General features: G+C 56.4%; 4 protein-coding genes and 1 non-coding gene across 5 annotated transcripts; 2 read left to right on the forward strand and 3 right to left on the reverse strand.

Moving 5' to 3' along the window:
- Positions 1-1,635: 1,635 nt before the first annotated feature.
- Positions 1,636-5,504, forward strand: N656DRAFT_710180 (uncharacterized protein; the record flags this gene model as incomplete). Its single annotated transcript, XM_064811648.1, has 3 exons — positions 1,636-3,322; positions 3,383-4,526; positions 4,586-5,504. 3 exons carry the CDS (start codon positions 1,636-1,638, stop codon positions 5,502-5,504), a joined length of 3,750 nt encoding a protein of 1,249 aa, XP_064669843.1.
- Positions 5,505-5,872: 368 nt separating this feature from the next.
- N656DRAFT_t81 lies at positions 5,873-5,968 on the forward strand. Its single transcript has one exon. It is a non-coding gene; the product is annotated as a tRNA-Ile (tRNA).
- Positions 5,969-6,823: 855 nt separating this feature from the next.
- Positions 6,824-8,097, reverse strand: N656DRAFT_710394 (ras-domain-containing protein; the record flags this gene model as incomplete). Its single annotated transcript, XM_064811673.1, has 3 exons — positions 6,824-7,043; positions 7,122-7,740; positions 7,902-8,097. The coding sequence occupies 3 exons, from the start codon at positions 8,095-8,097 to the stop codon at positions 6,824-6,826; spliced, it is 1,035 nt and encodes a 344-aa protein (XP_064669844.1).
- Positions 8,098-8,943: 846 nt separating this feature from the next.
- N656DRAFT_732553 (uncharacterized protein) lies at positions 8,944-11,134 on the reverse strand. Its single transcript, XM_064812668.1, has 5 exons — positions 10,849-11,134; positions 10,756-10,789; positions 10,667-10,704; positions 10,340-10,615; positions 8,944-10,286 (listed from the first exon to the last, which is right to left on the reverse strand). Exons 1-5 carry the CDS (start codon positions 10,915-10,917, stop codon positions 9,204-9,206), a joined length of 1,500 nt encoding a protein of 499 aa, XP_064669845.1. The 5' UTR covers positions 10,918-11,134; the 3' UTR covers positions 8,944-9,203.
- Positions 11,135-11,565: 431 nt separating this feature from the next.
- On the reverse strand, positions 11,566-14,422 carry N656DRAFT_118193 (uncharacterized protein). The gene is made up of 5 exons (XM_064808543.1): positions 14,088-14,422; positions 12,982-14,012; positions 12,843-12,918; positions 11,991-12,776; positions 11,566-11,916 (listed from the first exon to the last, which is right to left on the reverse strand). Exons 1-5 carry the CDS (start codon positions 14,335-14,337, stop codon positions 11,669-11,671), a joined length of 2,391 nt encoding a protein of 796 aa, XP_064669846.1. The 5' UTR covers positions 14,338-14,422; the 3' UTR covers positions 11,566-11,668.
- Positions 14,423-14,972: the final 550 nt, after the last annotated feature.

Here is a 14,972-nt window from a genome sequence, read left to right on the forward strand (position 1 = left end):
ATCATTGCACAAGTCTCCTGCTGGAAACTGGACCTATTATCCCTGAAGAAAGAGAGTGCCGTCGTGTAGATAAACCGGTTTCTCGCCGATTTGGATTCGACCTGCGAGTCTCCTCCGGCTCCGGACCTGTGGCCGAGCCGTCGCTTGCCGTGCTGAAATAGGTATTAGGCCGCGCACCCCACCCCGAGCCTTGTGCGGTCGCAAAAAAACGTCAGACGCGGTGCAACTTTGATGTTGGCGGCGCTGACTAATGCGCGCAGACCCAAGTTCAGCGCCTAGCACATCCAACCCCCCTTCACTCGGCTTGGATCGATCTGTCCAGGATCACGCTTATTTCGAGGAATCTGTAACGTTATGCTGCGTCGGTCGTAGTAGGTAAGGATAACCGTCGTCCCGATATCGGAAGGGGGGTTCATCATCCATCGAGGGAAAGAGGACCAATGTGACCTGGATCTAGATGAAACGGGCAGAGCATGGATCGCTCGTCAGTAAGGAGGTTAGTAGGCAGTCACAATGAATTATAACCGACTGCTCGGCCCGTCGGATACGGGCCTCGGCCATCGGACTGATCGGAGTTCCAAGAGAGAGTGAGACTGAGAAACACACACAACCCCGCTGCAACTTTGCTTGGGTGTGGGAAGGACTGGCAGCAGCCTTTGGTCTTTATCTTTGCACCTAGCGGCCGTGCTCGGGTGGACCACCGAAGGGAACTTGCCGGGTTCTTTTACCCCTTTCCGTTAAGCTGTCAAGTTATGGGAGGGGTTCCCGGTGAGATATGCATGCTCCTCCGCTGCACGCCAAGCATACCTCTCATACGAAGTAGGTATGCGCTACGATGCTTTGAAAAGAGTCATAATGTACTTTTTTGTTCGCACTTCGTAGGTACACGTGTAAAGAAGGCAGGACGGTTGAGGGTAGGTAGGCGCGATGGCGGGGTATTTAGTCTGGTCCCCGTTTTCGGGGTCGCGTGGGCGGTGACAGGGGTCAGTTGCAGTAGTCTTGTGTAGGCTGGGATCTTTGCCTAGCTCCGCGCATGTCAATCGAAAGGCGCATTCCCACTCCATTTTCGACATCCCTGCAATGGATCCATGAATGCGATGCTAGAGGCACAACAGTTGCTCAACTTCCCCAAAGAGCATACAGAAGCAGGTGGAACAAGCCTGAAGGCTCCGATGTGCAACGGCCATCGTGTCCTCCAGCGTCCAAAATCAAAGGCTTGGGCGGTTCTTGTCCCGAAATAAAAACGGATCCGCGCCCAGGTCGCCTGTCGTGGCTTACATTGTTCCTCATATTCTCCCCGGGTTGGCTTGGTGTTGCTATCAAGCCCAGCCTGTCGACATCGAGACTCGGGCCATCCAAAACCACAAATGCTTGTTTTCTTGTGAATGTGTTTGTGGGACATTCGCATCGAATTTTTTGTTGTTATTTCCCTCATCACACCTCCCATTGTTGACGGGAGACGACATTAGTAATGTAATGGCATTCTAGCGCCCTTTCGGGTACGCCCTTTGGTCTGACAGGTTCAACAGTACGTTCGGTGACAGCGGGGTGGAAGCCATGTCTGCGCCTTTCGGTTCATTTGATGTTGGCCACTCTCACGGCCCCACTGCTGCTGGTCTCCGAGAACTCCGCGAGATGGACGAGTTTGTCGACTGGAACCAGGCGGACCCGGCCTCTGCGGCCGCCGGTGTGGACATGATGCCTCCATCTGACTTGACCCGAGGCGACGCCTATGATCCCCTCCAGGACCTTGACCTGGCACTGGCCAACGTCGATGGCGATGAATTCTCCTTCTGGGCCTTACAACACTTTGAAAACAATGTCTCACCCACACTGGATGCATCTCAGGACATTCCCATGCCCACAGATGGGGTTACCAGGTCGACCAGGGCATTCGAGGACCAGCTTGAGCACCCTGAAGCCCCGTGTGCAAACTGCCAGTTGGGCGGCTACCAGTGCAAGCGAATCTTGGGCGACTACAAGGGGTACTGCACGAGCTGCGTTGCCTTGCGATGCGCATGCAGCCTCGGTTTGTCCTCGGCATTCCCCTCTAACCCATGGCCCCTGATGGGTGATCATCCCACGGCCATCGCTCAGGAAGATGCACAAGTCGAGCCCCATCACTCTGCTTCAGCGACTGACCTAACCGGTTTGGCCTCTACCTCTGGCCCCGAGAAGAGCGGCGCGGATACCGTTCCCAAGGCCAAGGTGGGCGCCCGGTTTTCCAGAGAATCGGTCAAGATATTGAAGAATTGGCTGTCAACCCACAGCAAGCACCCCTATCCCACCGACGAGGAGAAGGAGATGCTGCAGAAACAGACGGGCCTCAGCAAGACACAGATCACGAACTGGCTCGCCAACACGCGGCGCAGGAACAAGAATGCCGTTGCACAGCGCTCAACATCGCCTGGAGTGCGGAGCTGGTCAAACCCCATCGACATACCGCAAAGACGGGGAACACCGTCGCTAGAACAGATGAATCCGCTGCAGCGTTGGCAACACTCACCGCCCGAACACGAAGCAGCGTCCGTGACGGCCATTGCCCGCGCCGTCAACGCTTCCGCTTCGAGCCTCTCGTCTGGTCTCAACAGCCCGTACAGCCTCAACTTCACCGATGACGGCTCCGGTAGGTCGCTCTGTGCGTCGACCATTAGCAGCGCCAACACATCGCACTCGAGCGGAGGCTCGTTTGCGTCGGCGTACTCTTTTAACTCGAGGAATTCCTTCGGCTCTGCGGGTTCGCTCCCTCGGGGACGGAGGCGGAGAAGGAGAAAGGTTCCTCCAGCAGCAAGCGCTCCGTTACGTGGCCCGCTCAAGACATTCCAGTGCACTTTCTGTACCGAAACGTTCAGAACGAAGCACGATTGGCAGAGACACGAGAAATCGCTGCACCTGTCCCTCGAGCGGTGGGTGTGCTCGCCCGACGGGCCGCAGGCCTTGAATCCCGAGACCGGCCAGATGTCGTGTGTCTTTTGTGGGCATGTGAACCCCGACGAGGCGCACATCGATAGTCATAATCACTCGGCCTGCCAGGAGCGGACCCTAGGAGAGCGCACATTCTATCGCAAAGATCATCTGCGCCAGCATCTGAAGCTGGTACACAGCGCCAAGTTCATGAGCTGGTCCATGGACGCCTGGAGAGTTACGACACCCGAGATCCGATCCCGCTGCGGTTTCTGCGGTATCCTCATGGATACTTGGTCCTTCCGCGTTGACCACCTTGCCGAGCACTTCAAAAAGGGTAAAAGCATGGCGGACTGGAAGGGTGAATGGGGTTTTGACGACCCTGTGCTTGATATGGTCGAAAATGCGATGCCACCTTGTATGTTTCCCTTCGCCTGGAGTGCTAATTTGAAGCGGTTGATAACTCATGCTCTTCTAGATCTTATCCACGACGAGAGAAACTCCCCTGATCCGTTCGAAGCCTCAAAGACTTCATCCGCGTCGGCCCGAAATGCGTTTGAACTGATCAAGACAGAATTGAATGGCTTTATTGACGACAAGCGCGAGAAGGAAGGCAGGACCCCTTCGGACGAAGAACTACAGCGTGCCGCCTGCGCCCTGATATACAACGCCGAAGAGAACTCCCAAATTCGCGGTGTCGCCCCAGCCGCTTGGTTGCGAGACCTGCTGTTCTCATCCCAGCAATTGGCGCAAGAGGCGAGGTGGTCTCGACCTGAACTCTTCAATGGTGGTCAGAGTCTGAAGATCAATGGCAAGGGCCATATCTTTGAGAATGACCCGATGGAAATGGAACTCGAGGTCTTTGTCAAGGCACGCCGCCTTCTGGGCTTGACCGCTATGGACAGCGAGCTGCAAGCCGAGGCGTGCAGCATTATACGCCGCATGGAGGAGATGTCCAACTATCCGTCTGACGAGGTTACACAGTTCCTGATGCGACTCGTGAACGGTTCGACATCCTGGCTTGCCGGCTTCCGCCAGCGGGCCCACCTGCCGCGATCCGAAGACCTGGCAGACGAGACGAAGCGGTCCAGGGATCCCACTACCATCGACTCGACGATTTACAATCCCAGCCGCCTAGAGTCCGAGCTAGCCGAGTACGTTCGAGAGCAGAGGTCACGAGGTATTGAGCCCACCGACTCCGATCTGCAACGGCAGGCCCGTTTCATCATATACGAATACGACGATGATGGATGGAACCAGACAGCTGCAGATGACGCTGCCTGGCTTGCGACGTTTAAGCAACGGCATGTGTCATCTGACCTCGGCGTCGCCGCCGGGAGCTCACAGAACTCCAACACTACCCCCGCGGGCGATTCGGGTTCCTGGGGCCAGATGCACCAACGCAGTGGTTCATCTGGCAATGTCGTGTCAGGAGGGGGTGGTAGCTGCGCTGGCACCTCGCGAGCTCCCGTTCACATCCTCAGCGATGCCAACTGCTACCAGCGCTTGGCGCGGGAGCTCAAGAAATTTGTCGCCGCGACCATGTCCCCTAACAACCCCAACTGCCATGTGCCGTCGGACGAAGAACTCCAGCACCAGGCCAGGTGGATTATCTACGAGGAGTAAGTTCCGTATGCTACCCCGTTTCCTTCCAACGCTCAACTGACTGTGTTGCGCAAAGTGACGACCCCTGGAACCAAACAGCCGCCGACAACGCCGAATGGCTCCGCCGCTTCAAGCGTGACGCAGGCATCCTTACGGACCCTTCCGTCCCAGGCTTGCCTACGACGCTAGCATGGAACATTTCCCAGGGCGGCTCCGGCTTCGCCCCGCCGTATATGTTCCCCAACCCTAACAAGACCAACTCCATCACCATCGTCCCCTCCGAAGACGCATCCAACAACAGCCCATCTTCTTCCAAAGGGGACAACGCCATCACTACCACCTCCTCCAATAATAATGCCAACTCCCCTGGCAGCGGCGCTCACAATCATAATACCGCCGCCGGCGGGATATTGCAGGTGCCCATCCGCGACGGAGCCAAGAGGCTGTTCGCAGCACAGGGGAGCACGGCCAACCGCTTTGTGCGCGCGCTGGCGACGCGGCACGAGAAGCCCCCCAGTGTGTTTTGCTCGCGCGAGCTCGAAAAGGAGCTCGTCGACTGGGTTGAGAAGGAGGTGCAGGTGCTGGGCCGGCCGTTCCCGCGCGACGATGAGATCCGGCAGCGCGCAAGGGATTTCTTGTGGCGCGAGCGCACCCCCGCCGACGACGCCGTGCTGTTGGGCAAGTTCAAGGCCATGATGCGCACTCGGTTGGGTATGGATGTGGATATGGATAAGGGGAATGGGGATGCTGGTGGTGGTGATACTGGTGGTGTTGGTGGAGGTTGGGAGGACGGAGGAGGTCCTGCTGGCCAGGGGGCGGGGACAGGGACGGGCCTTATGGCCTATCCTCGGGCCCCTGAGGGGATGGATATGCATGATGAACTCCTTAGCGCTCAAGAGTTGGATGAGATGCTGCAGAATATGGATTTTGAGTTTGGGGAGCTGGCAGGGGGAGGGTTTATGGGTGGTGGGAGCATGGATATGCAGCACATTTAATCTGTATTTTGGGCTAAAAGGGAGCTTTTCCCGATCATTGAAGAGTCGGGGGATGTATACGATGGATACATATAATGCTCTGAGGGAATTCTCTGGGGTGCTGAGAACATAAGGGGTTTTGGATGGTAGTTTTTGTTGTTTGATACCTCGCACTCAACTCAGATTCAAGTTTATTGGATGGCCACTGGCTCTCAACACACAGACAAATATACATGATGTTGGTCCCTTGCACCATACAATCTCGTTGTTCGAAATGCTATAGGAATTCGAACACTACCGAAGGAGGAAAAAGGGGTTCAAAATCGGCAGGGCGGTTACTGAGTTGTGCGCTTCTCAGAGGTGCTTCTGGCGAGCTCGAAGAATGAGAAGCCCGGTTAGCTCAGCTGGTTAGAGCGTCGTACTAATATAACTCCTGGTTATATTGAGTGATGCGAAGGTCAACAGTTCAATCCTGTTACTGGGCATCTAGATTCTTTTGATTTTACCATCTTGGTGCTTTTTACTCCTGGATTTTTGTTTTGACCAGGCATTTCACCGGCTTGTTTTTGATAGTAACTGGTTGCTTGATGCTCATCCATTCGTGGGTCCTGACAGAGGCAGCAGTGACGTTTACTCGGCACATGCCACACCCTCACACGACATACACCATTCAGGTCGATGGCAAACAACCGCTACGTGGGTTTTGCGAGCCTCGTGTCAGCACCTATAGTGCTTTTAGGCCAGATCGCGTTTGACTCAAGTTGGATAACTTCTTCGCACACTGAGAATCAGACAATGCCCTGTTACAAGTTCCAAAGCAATTCATTCCCCAGACCCACTGACAGCAGAATCGTCGATGAAGCACCTATCATTTATGAGCGTATCATATTCTGCAATTGTTGATTGCCATAGGGCAAACGTCCTGATCTAACTGTCGAGCGTCATTGGTCGACCATCATAATCATTGGATTGGGTACAGCTCCCAACCCCTCCCAAGGAGCCCGTGCTGTGATCCAGAGCATGTCAAAAAAGACCTTCAGACTCCCACCCACACGCCAGCAATGCACAAAGCCATATCCGTGAACCTAACCAGAATAGAGATGCAGAATCAAGAGGCCAACAGCAAACGCCGTGCACCCAGCATCCCGACGTTAGCCCAGCCCGCGGGCATATCAAGCCCCCCATTAGTCGAGTACGTGAAAATCCTATGATGTCGTGAGACACAACGTACCCCTTCCGCTTCGTAGCACGTGCCCAAACTTTGCCCAGACTTGAACAGAGCAAAGAAGCCTCCAGCTCAGCAGCGGCCCCCGCCCCAAGCAATATGCATCAAGACACAATCAACAACACCTCCGCCCCTGCCGACCGTCCGCATCACCCCTCCTGTCCCCATCTGGACCGTAGCCGTCCTCCCCAATCCCAACAGCGGGCGAGAACCCAGGAGAAAACAGCCAGCTCCTCCGGTCCCTGCCAACGCGGAAACTGCCCCCTCCTCCTCGGGGGGTGACACCTTCAAAATACCCCCCCGCAGCAGCCGCATTAGCAGCAGCAAGGTCGGCACTGCCGGCGGGCGAATTGCCGGCTGCGGCGGCAGCAGCGTAGTGGTGGTACCAGTCGGGCGAGAAGTAGCCTCCCGACGATGCGGCGGTGGCGGCCAGCAGGGCGGCCTGCATTTTGCGATTCTGCTCGACCAGCTTGCGCGTGACGACGCGGAACACCTCCTCGACGCCCTCGCCCGTCTCGGCCGAGATCTCGTGGCATGCGTCCCACCCGACCTCCTGCCCCCAGAACCCGGACGAGCGCTTGCTCGAGGGCGAGCGGGGTTCTATCCCTCCTCCTCCTCCTCCGCTTGTGTTGGTGTGGTGGTGGTGGACGCCTAATAATTGTGGTGATGATTGTTGTTGTTGTGAAGGAGAAAAAGGTGACGGGAGGACGCTGAAGCCGCCAGGGCCCGGGGACACAGCGGCTGAGGCCGTGGGCGGCGGAGTCGAACCCATGCCCGGGTTCAGGTTCTCGGCCACATAGGCGATGCACCGCTCGAACGGCACCTCACGGCGCGACGGGTCCCGCGCCACAATGTCGGCCTTGGTGCCCACGACGTGCAGCACAATGTCCGGCGGCAGGTTGCGTCGCAGCTCTGTCAGCCACATGCCCATCTCAGCGAACGATCGCGCATCGGTTACCGAGTAGCACAAGATGCAGGCGTTGGCGCCGCGGTAGTAGAGGCGAGAGATGGAGCGGAAGCGTTCTTGGCCAGCTGTGGACGCAGATACTGTCAGCGCGTTACAAACTACTTTTGCAGGGCGGTGGCAGAGGGTCAGGGCCACGGTCAGGATAAGGGTGAGGGTAAATAAAGCGGTGGATCCGATTCCCTCTTCATCTTATCAAACTGAGGGGAAAGGGGAAGACGGAAGTTACCAGTGTCCCATATTTGCAGACGAACTAACGTGTCCGTGTCGGTGTCAATGACCCGCTTGGTCAGGAAGCTGGCGCCGACCGTGGATGTGATCTGCGACGGGTTGAACGAGCCCTTGCAATACCGCATCACGAGCGACGTCTTGCCGACACCCTGCGAGCCGAGGACGACAATCTTGGCTTCGAGCGACGACGACATGGCGCCTGGCTTTTTCTGCTTTCTTTTCCGCGTGGCTGTTGTCGCGTTCCGGGTCGTGCGGAAGGATTGCACGCGGAGAATCACCCAAGCCTCTGCAGACTTGGGCGCTGCGCTGGGATGCGCTTGCTACCTATACTATCTGGACTATGCCCAATTGGTGCCGGATATTTTGTTTGCTGCTTAGGGTCTGGGGACGGTTTATCATCAGGGCAGCGGATCGGACGGGACGGGCCAGGTGACAAGCGGTGATCGCGGGGCGAGGCTGACGGTTTGTGTCATTATGCGAGGCTACAGGCGGGTAATTACCTTACCGAGCGGCTTGATGACACTGATTGAGTGTTGCCGGCGGCAGGAGCATCCCGTGACGGGTCCGTGCAGTTCTCATTCCGACCCAAGTGGTCATTGCTGGTGTGGGCCTCTGGTTGACGTCATACTGTAATGTCGGAGGGTTCTGCGGGGTGCAATAGCGCATCGGTCGCCTCGCCGTTGCCTTCAACCCTCCGAAGAACAGTGGTGTAGATCTGACGAAATATCAGACGACCGCTCCAATTCATTCATCTAGACTCGCTAGATAAACCTTATGGAAATCAATCTGTGTTGAGATCCCCGGCACGGACTGGGTAACTAACCCAGGAATGATGAAGCAGCTGCATCCAGCCAATAAACCGAAGATATCAGACTTGACCCTCAAACATGATGCCTTGGAAATTGTATGCCGCTCTGGATTCAGCAGAGTACAAACTCAGGGCGAGGTTCTGTTAAGAGGGGTAGTCGAGAGGACGATTTTTGGGTGTGATATCTTGGCTGCACTTACAGATATCATGCACTCTCAAAGTACCCTGCCGGACTGTGAGCAAGTACGAATAGCTCCTCCCCGATTGGCGTTTCTCCCACTACAGTACTCATGAACTTCAACATAAACTGAAACCAGACTTTATAGACCTGAAAGCCTTCGAGTAAGATATGTAGTTGTTTCTTATCATGGTTTCTTTCTCTTTCTCTATTCATGAATGTATCCTACTCGAAGTACCAAGCCAACGAACAAACAAGGGGGGTATTGTTATGTACATCAGCCCAGGTAAATAGCCCGCACCCTCCACAAATTCTCACAACTTCGCCTTATCCCCCTTGACCGGCGACCTCTGCGGCGGATTATGCAGGGGATCGTAGACGGCGTGCGAGAGCATATCGACGGGGGGCGCGGCATGAGTGAACAGGCTCCTGGCATCCACCATGCTCGCGTTCAATTCCGCCACGCTCCGGGCGCCGATCAGCCGCATGCCCATCTCCATCTCGTCCTTGAGCAGCTGCATGGCACGGTCCACGCCGTCGAGGCCGTACGCCGACATGGCATACAGGAACGGGCGACCAATGCCCACGCCGCGGGCGCCCAGGCACAGCGCCTTGAGGATGTCGGTCGCGCGCCGGACGCCGCCGTCAATGTAGACCTCGAGCTTGTTCTCGAGCCCGAGCTCGCGCAGCACGGGCATCGTCTCGGCGAGGATCTCGATCCCGGACCGCGCAAACTCAAGCTGCCGCCCGCCGTGGTTGGACAGCACGACGCCCTGGACGCCCGCCTCGGCCGCCTTGACCACGTCCTCGACGCGCTGCACGCCCTTCAGAACAATGGGCATCTTGGTGATGGACTGGAACCAGGGGATGTCCTCCCAGCTCAGGGCCGGGTCGATGAAGCTGCTGATGGCGCGGGCGGCGCCCTGGCTGTTGTCGATCGATTGCCCACTCTGCACGTTGCTCCCCTGGTCCGTGAACTTCATGCGCATGTCCTTTTCGCGGCGGCCCAGCTGCGGCGCATCCACCGTGATAAAAAGGCCCTTACACCCCCGCTTCTCGGCGTGCTGTACGATGCGCTGCGTGATGGCCCGGTCCTTGTTGACGTACAGCTGCAACCATTGCACCTGGTCCCCGGAGGCGGCGTCGACGATCTCGTCAAAGGCACACGAGGCCAGCGTGGGGATCATCTGGATGACGTTGTGCTTTGCTGCTGCCCGCGTCAGCACCACTTCGCCCTCGACATGTCCCAGCTTCCCGAGCGCCGTGGCCGTGACGTAGAACGGGATGGATACGGGGGTGCCGAGCATGGTGGTGGAGAAATCTACTTTCTCGACGTTGACAAGGATGCGCGGGCGGAACCAGATGCGGTGAAAGGCCGTGTGGTTTTCGCGCATTGTCTGGGGAGTGTCAGTGGGAACGGCGGTGGCCTAGATGGCTCAGATCGACCTACGATCTCATCATCAGCTGCGCTGGAGTAATATCCCCACGCAGTCTTCTTCATAACCCTTTTCGCGACTGCCTCGAAGTCGAGGAGGTTATAGCACTGCTCGAGGAGGGGCATATCCTTGATGCGCTGTAACCTCTCTCGTTCTTCCGGAGACTCTTCGGCCTTTTCCTTTACCACTGTCGTCATGTCCACGGGGCCCAGGTGCTTATTTTTCGGCAGATACTTCTCGAGGGTATCCGGGGGGTGGATCGGGTCAAATTCTTCTGTTGCATCCTTGCCCTACGCCGTGTCAACAATCAGTTGCGATACACGATGAGGATTATCACTGACCGCATACTTCAGAATGATCTTGGTCCCCCCGGGATGTTCTGTTCAATATCAGTAAAATCCAATTTTCCTCATATTGAAGTAGCACACACCCGGCAGAAAGTCTGTGACATCGTATGCCCTCCCCTGACGTGTGAGATGAGTAAGTGAAGGATCACTTTCCCACTGTTTGGGGGGTGACTTACGTGGACTATCACCCAACAGTCATCTGGTTTATTGTGTTTGGCGACCTCAATGCCCGTCAACGACGCCATGTTGACCGGTCAGGGGTTAACGGTAAAAACGTAGTATGTTGAAGTTAGCCGTAACGGTACAGACTGACGTATTGAAAATGCAGTTCAATGGCAATCTGGTAGCGTCCCCGACCATCAAACATGAAGCCGCGACGCTGCACACACACGCACAATGATGGGATACTAGTCGTAAAGGAATGAGGAAAAGAATGTAGAAAGTAGGAATCCAGTTCGGAAACATGGATGAGTGAACGTTCATAAATCCGGTCTTCTCCATTGAGACAGGGCCCATCAGATGTGGGGACTTTGGGAACACCTCGGCCAAGACTGCGGGGGAGCCTACCCCACAGTGGCATTCCAGCAGTCAGTCAAGACCCACTGCGAGAACGGATGAAACGGTGCAGTTCGCCCCTTTTTCGGCACTTGTTACACCGAGCAATATTATCACGCTTCTCACACCGCAAACAGAAAACATCTGGGACCCCTCTTATGTGTCGCTGTGCTCTGATGAATTACTTCATATAAGAGGACGGTACGCTCTCGCTAGTTGCAATATGTGTCACTGAACCGACCACGGTCCCATAGTAATGTATTGTATGTACAGTACGAAGGCTCACGGTATGCTACTGAGCCGGGCACAGTTCGAGTAAAACATGCCGTTGCTCATAGATCTTAATCAACTGACGATGCCCAGTGATACACGGAAATCCTATCCGTACGTTAGAGCACAAATCTGCCCATCAAATTGGTCCAACGAATTCCGACACCCCGATCAATAATAACTCGCCCGTGACGGCCTCCTGCCAAGGGTCAGCTCCTCCACGGGGCTCGTGGGTGTGCCGCGCCCCTTCTTCGGCCTCCACGACCAGACACTGCTGCTTTTTCCCCCGGGTTCATCGATCGTCGAGCCCTCTTCCGACGGCCCACGAAGAGACTTGGGCCGGATAAACGCCCGGGGAAAGATGCCGCGTTTCCCCTTTGCATTCCTGCCGGACCAGCACCAGTGTTCCTCGTACGGGACTGCGGTGAGTTACGATAAAAGGTCAGCCGCCAACTCATTGAGAACGACAAACAAGGGGTATTCTTGTACTCACAGCTAATCCCCGTAATGACCTCCCCTTTCCCAAATTTCAACCACTTCTCCCCGTCGCCCCCACCACCTTTCCCCTTCTCCATGGTGGACGGATTAAACTTCCACCTCGTCACAGCGGACATGTCCCCCCCGCCACCTGTACCACCACCGCTCCCACTGCCACTTCCACTGCTCCAACTGACCCTCATCCCGCCATCTCCTTCCCTGTGAGTCGCTGGCGGCACAAGCCGGACGTACTCGAGCGGGAAAACACCCCTCTCATCGTCGGCCCAGCCGGCCGCCCACTGGCCTTCGTATTGCGGGGGGAACTCGATGCCGACGATTTTCTGGCCGACGACGAACTGCAGCACCTCGGCCCGGTCGGGCGGGGTCCGCAGCCCGTAGACCGTCATCCTGAACGATTCGGCGGCAACCGCACTGGGCAGGTTGGCTGACGGCGTCAGGTACTCGTCGGGAACGGCCGAGGGGATCGGATGCGGGCGGGTGAAGCGGACATCATAGTCATGATGCCTGTTATTATTGTTGTTGTTGTCTTCTGGGACGCCGTCCGTGCCGACGACTACTTTGAGGGCGGGGATCTGCGGCAGCGGCCGTGGGTGCCGCGCCATGTGCGCGCAGAGCTCCGTCTGCGAGAAGAACACGGTCGCGTCACTCGGTCGGGGTGTTTTTCCAGCAAAAATGCAGAAGTGGCAGCCGTAGATCCGGTCGGAGGGTTGCCGGGAGGGTAGATGGGATTTGGCGAGGAAGCGGGCTCGGATGGAGATTGAAGAGGAGGGGTAGTTAGATTCTATTGGAGTGTTAAACGACTGGTGGTCAATCCTGGCTTGGACGAAGGGAAGGGAGGAGGGCATACCAAGGCGGTTGTCGTCGGCATCGAGAAGTCGCGCGTCTACTTCATAGTAGCAGTAGTTGCATTTGGCGACCGCCGTCTTCATCATCGGGTTAGTAAGTTGTCCAGCGGATGAAGGGGTCTATGATCGGTATATACTCACCCCCTTTTTGTTGTTCTTCCTAACGCCGAATTCACCAGTGCGGAGGGCCTCTCTGGCACCTTGACAGAATTTCCCAAAGTGCGCAAATGAACTGTAACGGTCAATATTGCAGTTGAGTCCTTGGGGTGCTTCACTGGCAGAGTCTGGCTCCGTCGACTCTGGCATGATCGGAATTGGACCATCATCACCCTTCGGGGAGTGGACAACCTCGAGACCCGGCTGCTGGCTAGACAGCGACCCTGGTCGGCAATTTGATGAGTGAGAAGTCACCGGCGTGAGGCTCAACCTTGAAGCTGCTGGAGACCCGGCAGATCCCTGTGCAAAGGGCTGCCCAGAAGCAGGCCTTGAAGCGATGGGCGATCCGAAAGAGCCCTGGCTGTGGCGTGTCACGGTCTGCTCGGTGGTAGAGTGGAACGAGGAGCGACTGCGGATTGAAGGGCTCTGGGGGGGTGCTTGGCTGTCCGATCTGTCTCGGAGAGAGAACATCAGCCCGAAAGCGTTATTATCCGTTGTCAGGGGCGATACTAGGTCAAGGTCGCCCCTTTTCTGAATGGGCGGTCGACGTTCTGATTCCTCCGCCGTCTCGAGGTCCGGTGCAGGTTCAGTAGTCTCCCACGGATTAGCGCCCGGCTCACGGGGTATATCCTCCGGGCGGATCGTTTCGATGGGTTGCTCTACCTTCGAAGCCACGAGTTCCTTCAACTGTGCGTTGGCCTCCGCTGTAGTTTCCAGCCTCTCAGTTGGCCCAACGCTTGTCTCAGCAGCAGTATGCCCATCATTCTGCTCTCTGACCATAGCGGGTTCAGGTGTCTCAGGCTTCCCTGTCTCCTCCTCAATCGCCGGCAATGCTGCCGAAGCCGGCGGCCGCTCCACCTTCATGGTCACTAACACATCCGCAATTTTCAGGGCTGCCGCCCTCAGCTGGGCAGCCAGCTCGTTATACATCTCCTCGTCATAGCTATCAACTTCCATATAGTCATCAAAGTCCCATAGCAGGTCGTTAAGCTGTTTTCTGTGCTTCGCAATATCTCCTATTGCCACCGTCAGCAACGCCGGGAGAGCCAGTGATGAGATTGAGCGAATTAGAAAGACAGCAGCAAGCTTACCATTGTCCTTGACAGCATCCACAAAGGCCGGTCCATACTCGCCTGTGAACCTCTCGCAAAGCGGCTCAATCTTTTTCAATGCACGCTCGGCTTTGCTTAGCAAGCCCCGCGCGGCGCGCTGCATTGCGCGGGCCACATCTCCATCGTGCTCCTCAGCAGACTCGGCATTGTCGAGCGCTGTCCTGGCCTTCCCGGCAGTCTCGCGGAACGGGGCGAGAACGAGGTGTTCGAGTTGGACGTTTCTGGGCATGTCGATGGCTGCCTACGAGTTGCGGAATGCCTGACTGGCCCACGCACGCCTCAGGGCGGGGGAACAGAGGAGCATGGAAATGGGAGAGTTGGTAGTACCAAAGGGAACGAAGGGTTGAACAAAGATATTAAATTCCAGATGGAAAACCTATCCGACATCACACAAGGAGCTCTATCTAAGCGAGGGAGCCGCAAAGGCTCGGTCATGGAAAACTGCCTTAGCTTCTCCCGGTCCATGAGACCATTGAGCGAATGCAGGCCTTGGGACCGAGACCAAGATATGTCTGCATACACTAGCTTCCTGGGCAGGCGACACATGGCAGGAGCTGTAGGGCAAGGGGAAGGCGGGGCAATTATGCATCGTAAGCGCGCGAGCGGACTGAGGGTGGTCCTCTGGTCGGGCAAAATGCCCGGTGTCCAGGTAGGCAAGTAGCCTAGCTGCAGGGCGTTTGACAGTTTGGGCAGCCTGGGCCGAAGTGGCTGTGCAAGGCCGCGGGCTTCCAAGGCGGGAGTGTGGTAGGGCTCGTAAGATAAAACGGGATGTGGGAGAAAATATGCCCATATGACTTCGAATTTGACATGTTTTCAAAGGTGCCGAAGTCGAGATCAATATCGCGGATTGAGTCATTGGGAGAA

The sequence above is a fragment of the Canariomyces notabilis genome, assembly GCF_033297395.1.
Source record: "Canariomyces notabilis strain CBS 508.74 unplaced genomic scaffold N656scaffold_12, whole genome shotgun sequence".
Taxonomy (NCBI): domain Eukaryota; kingdom Fungi; phylum Ascomycota; class Sordariomycetes; order Sordariales; family Chaetomiaceae; genus Canariomyces; species Canariomyces notabilis.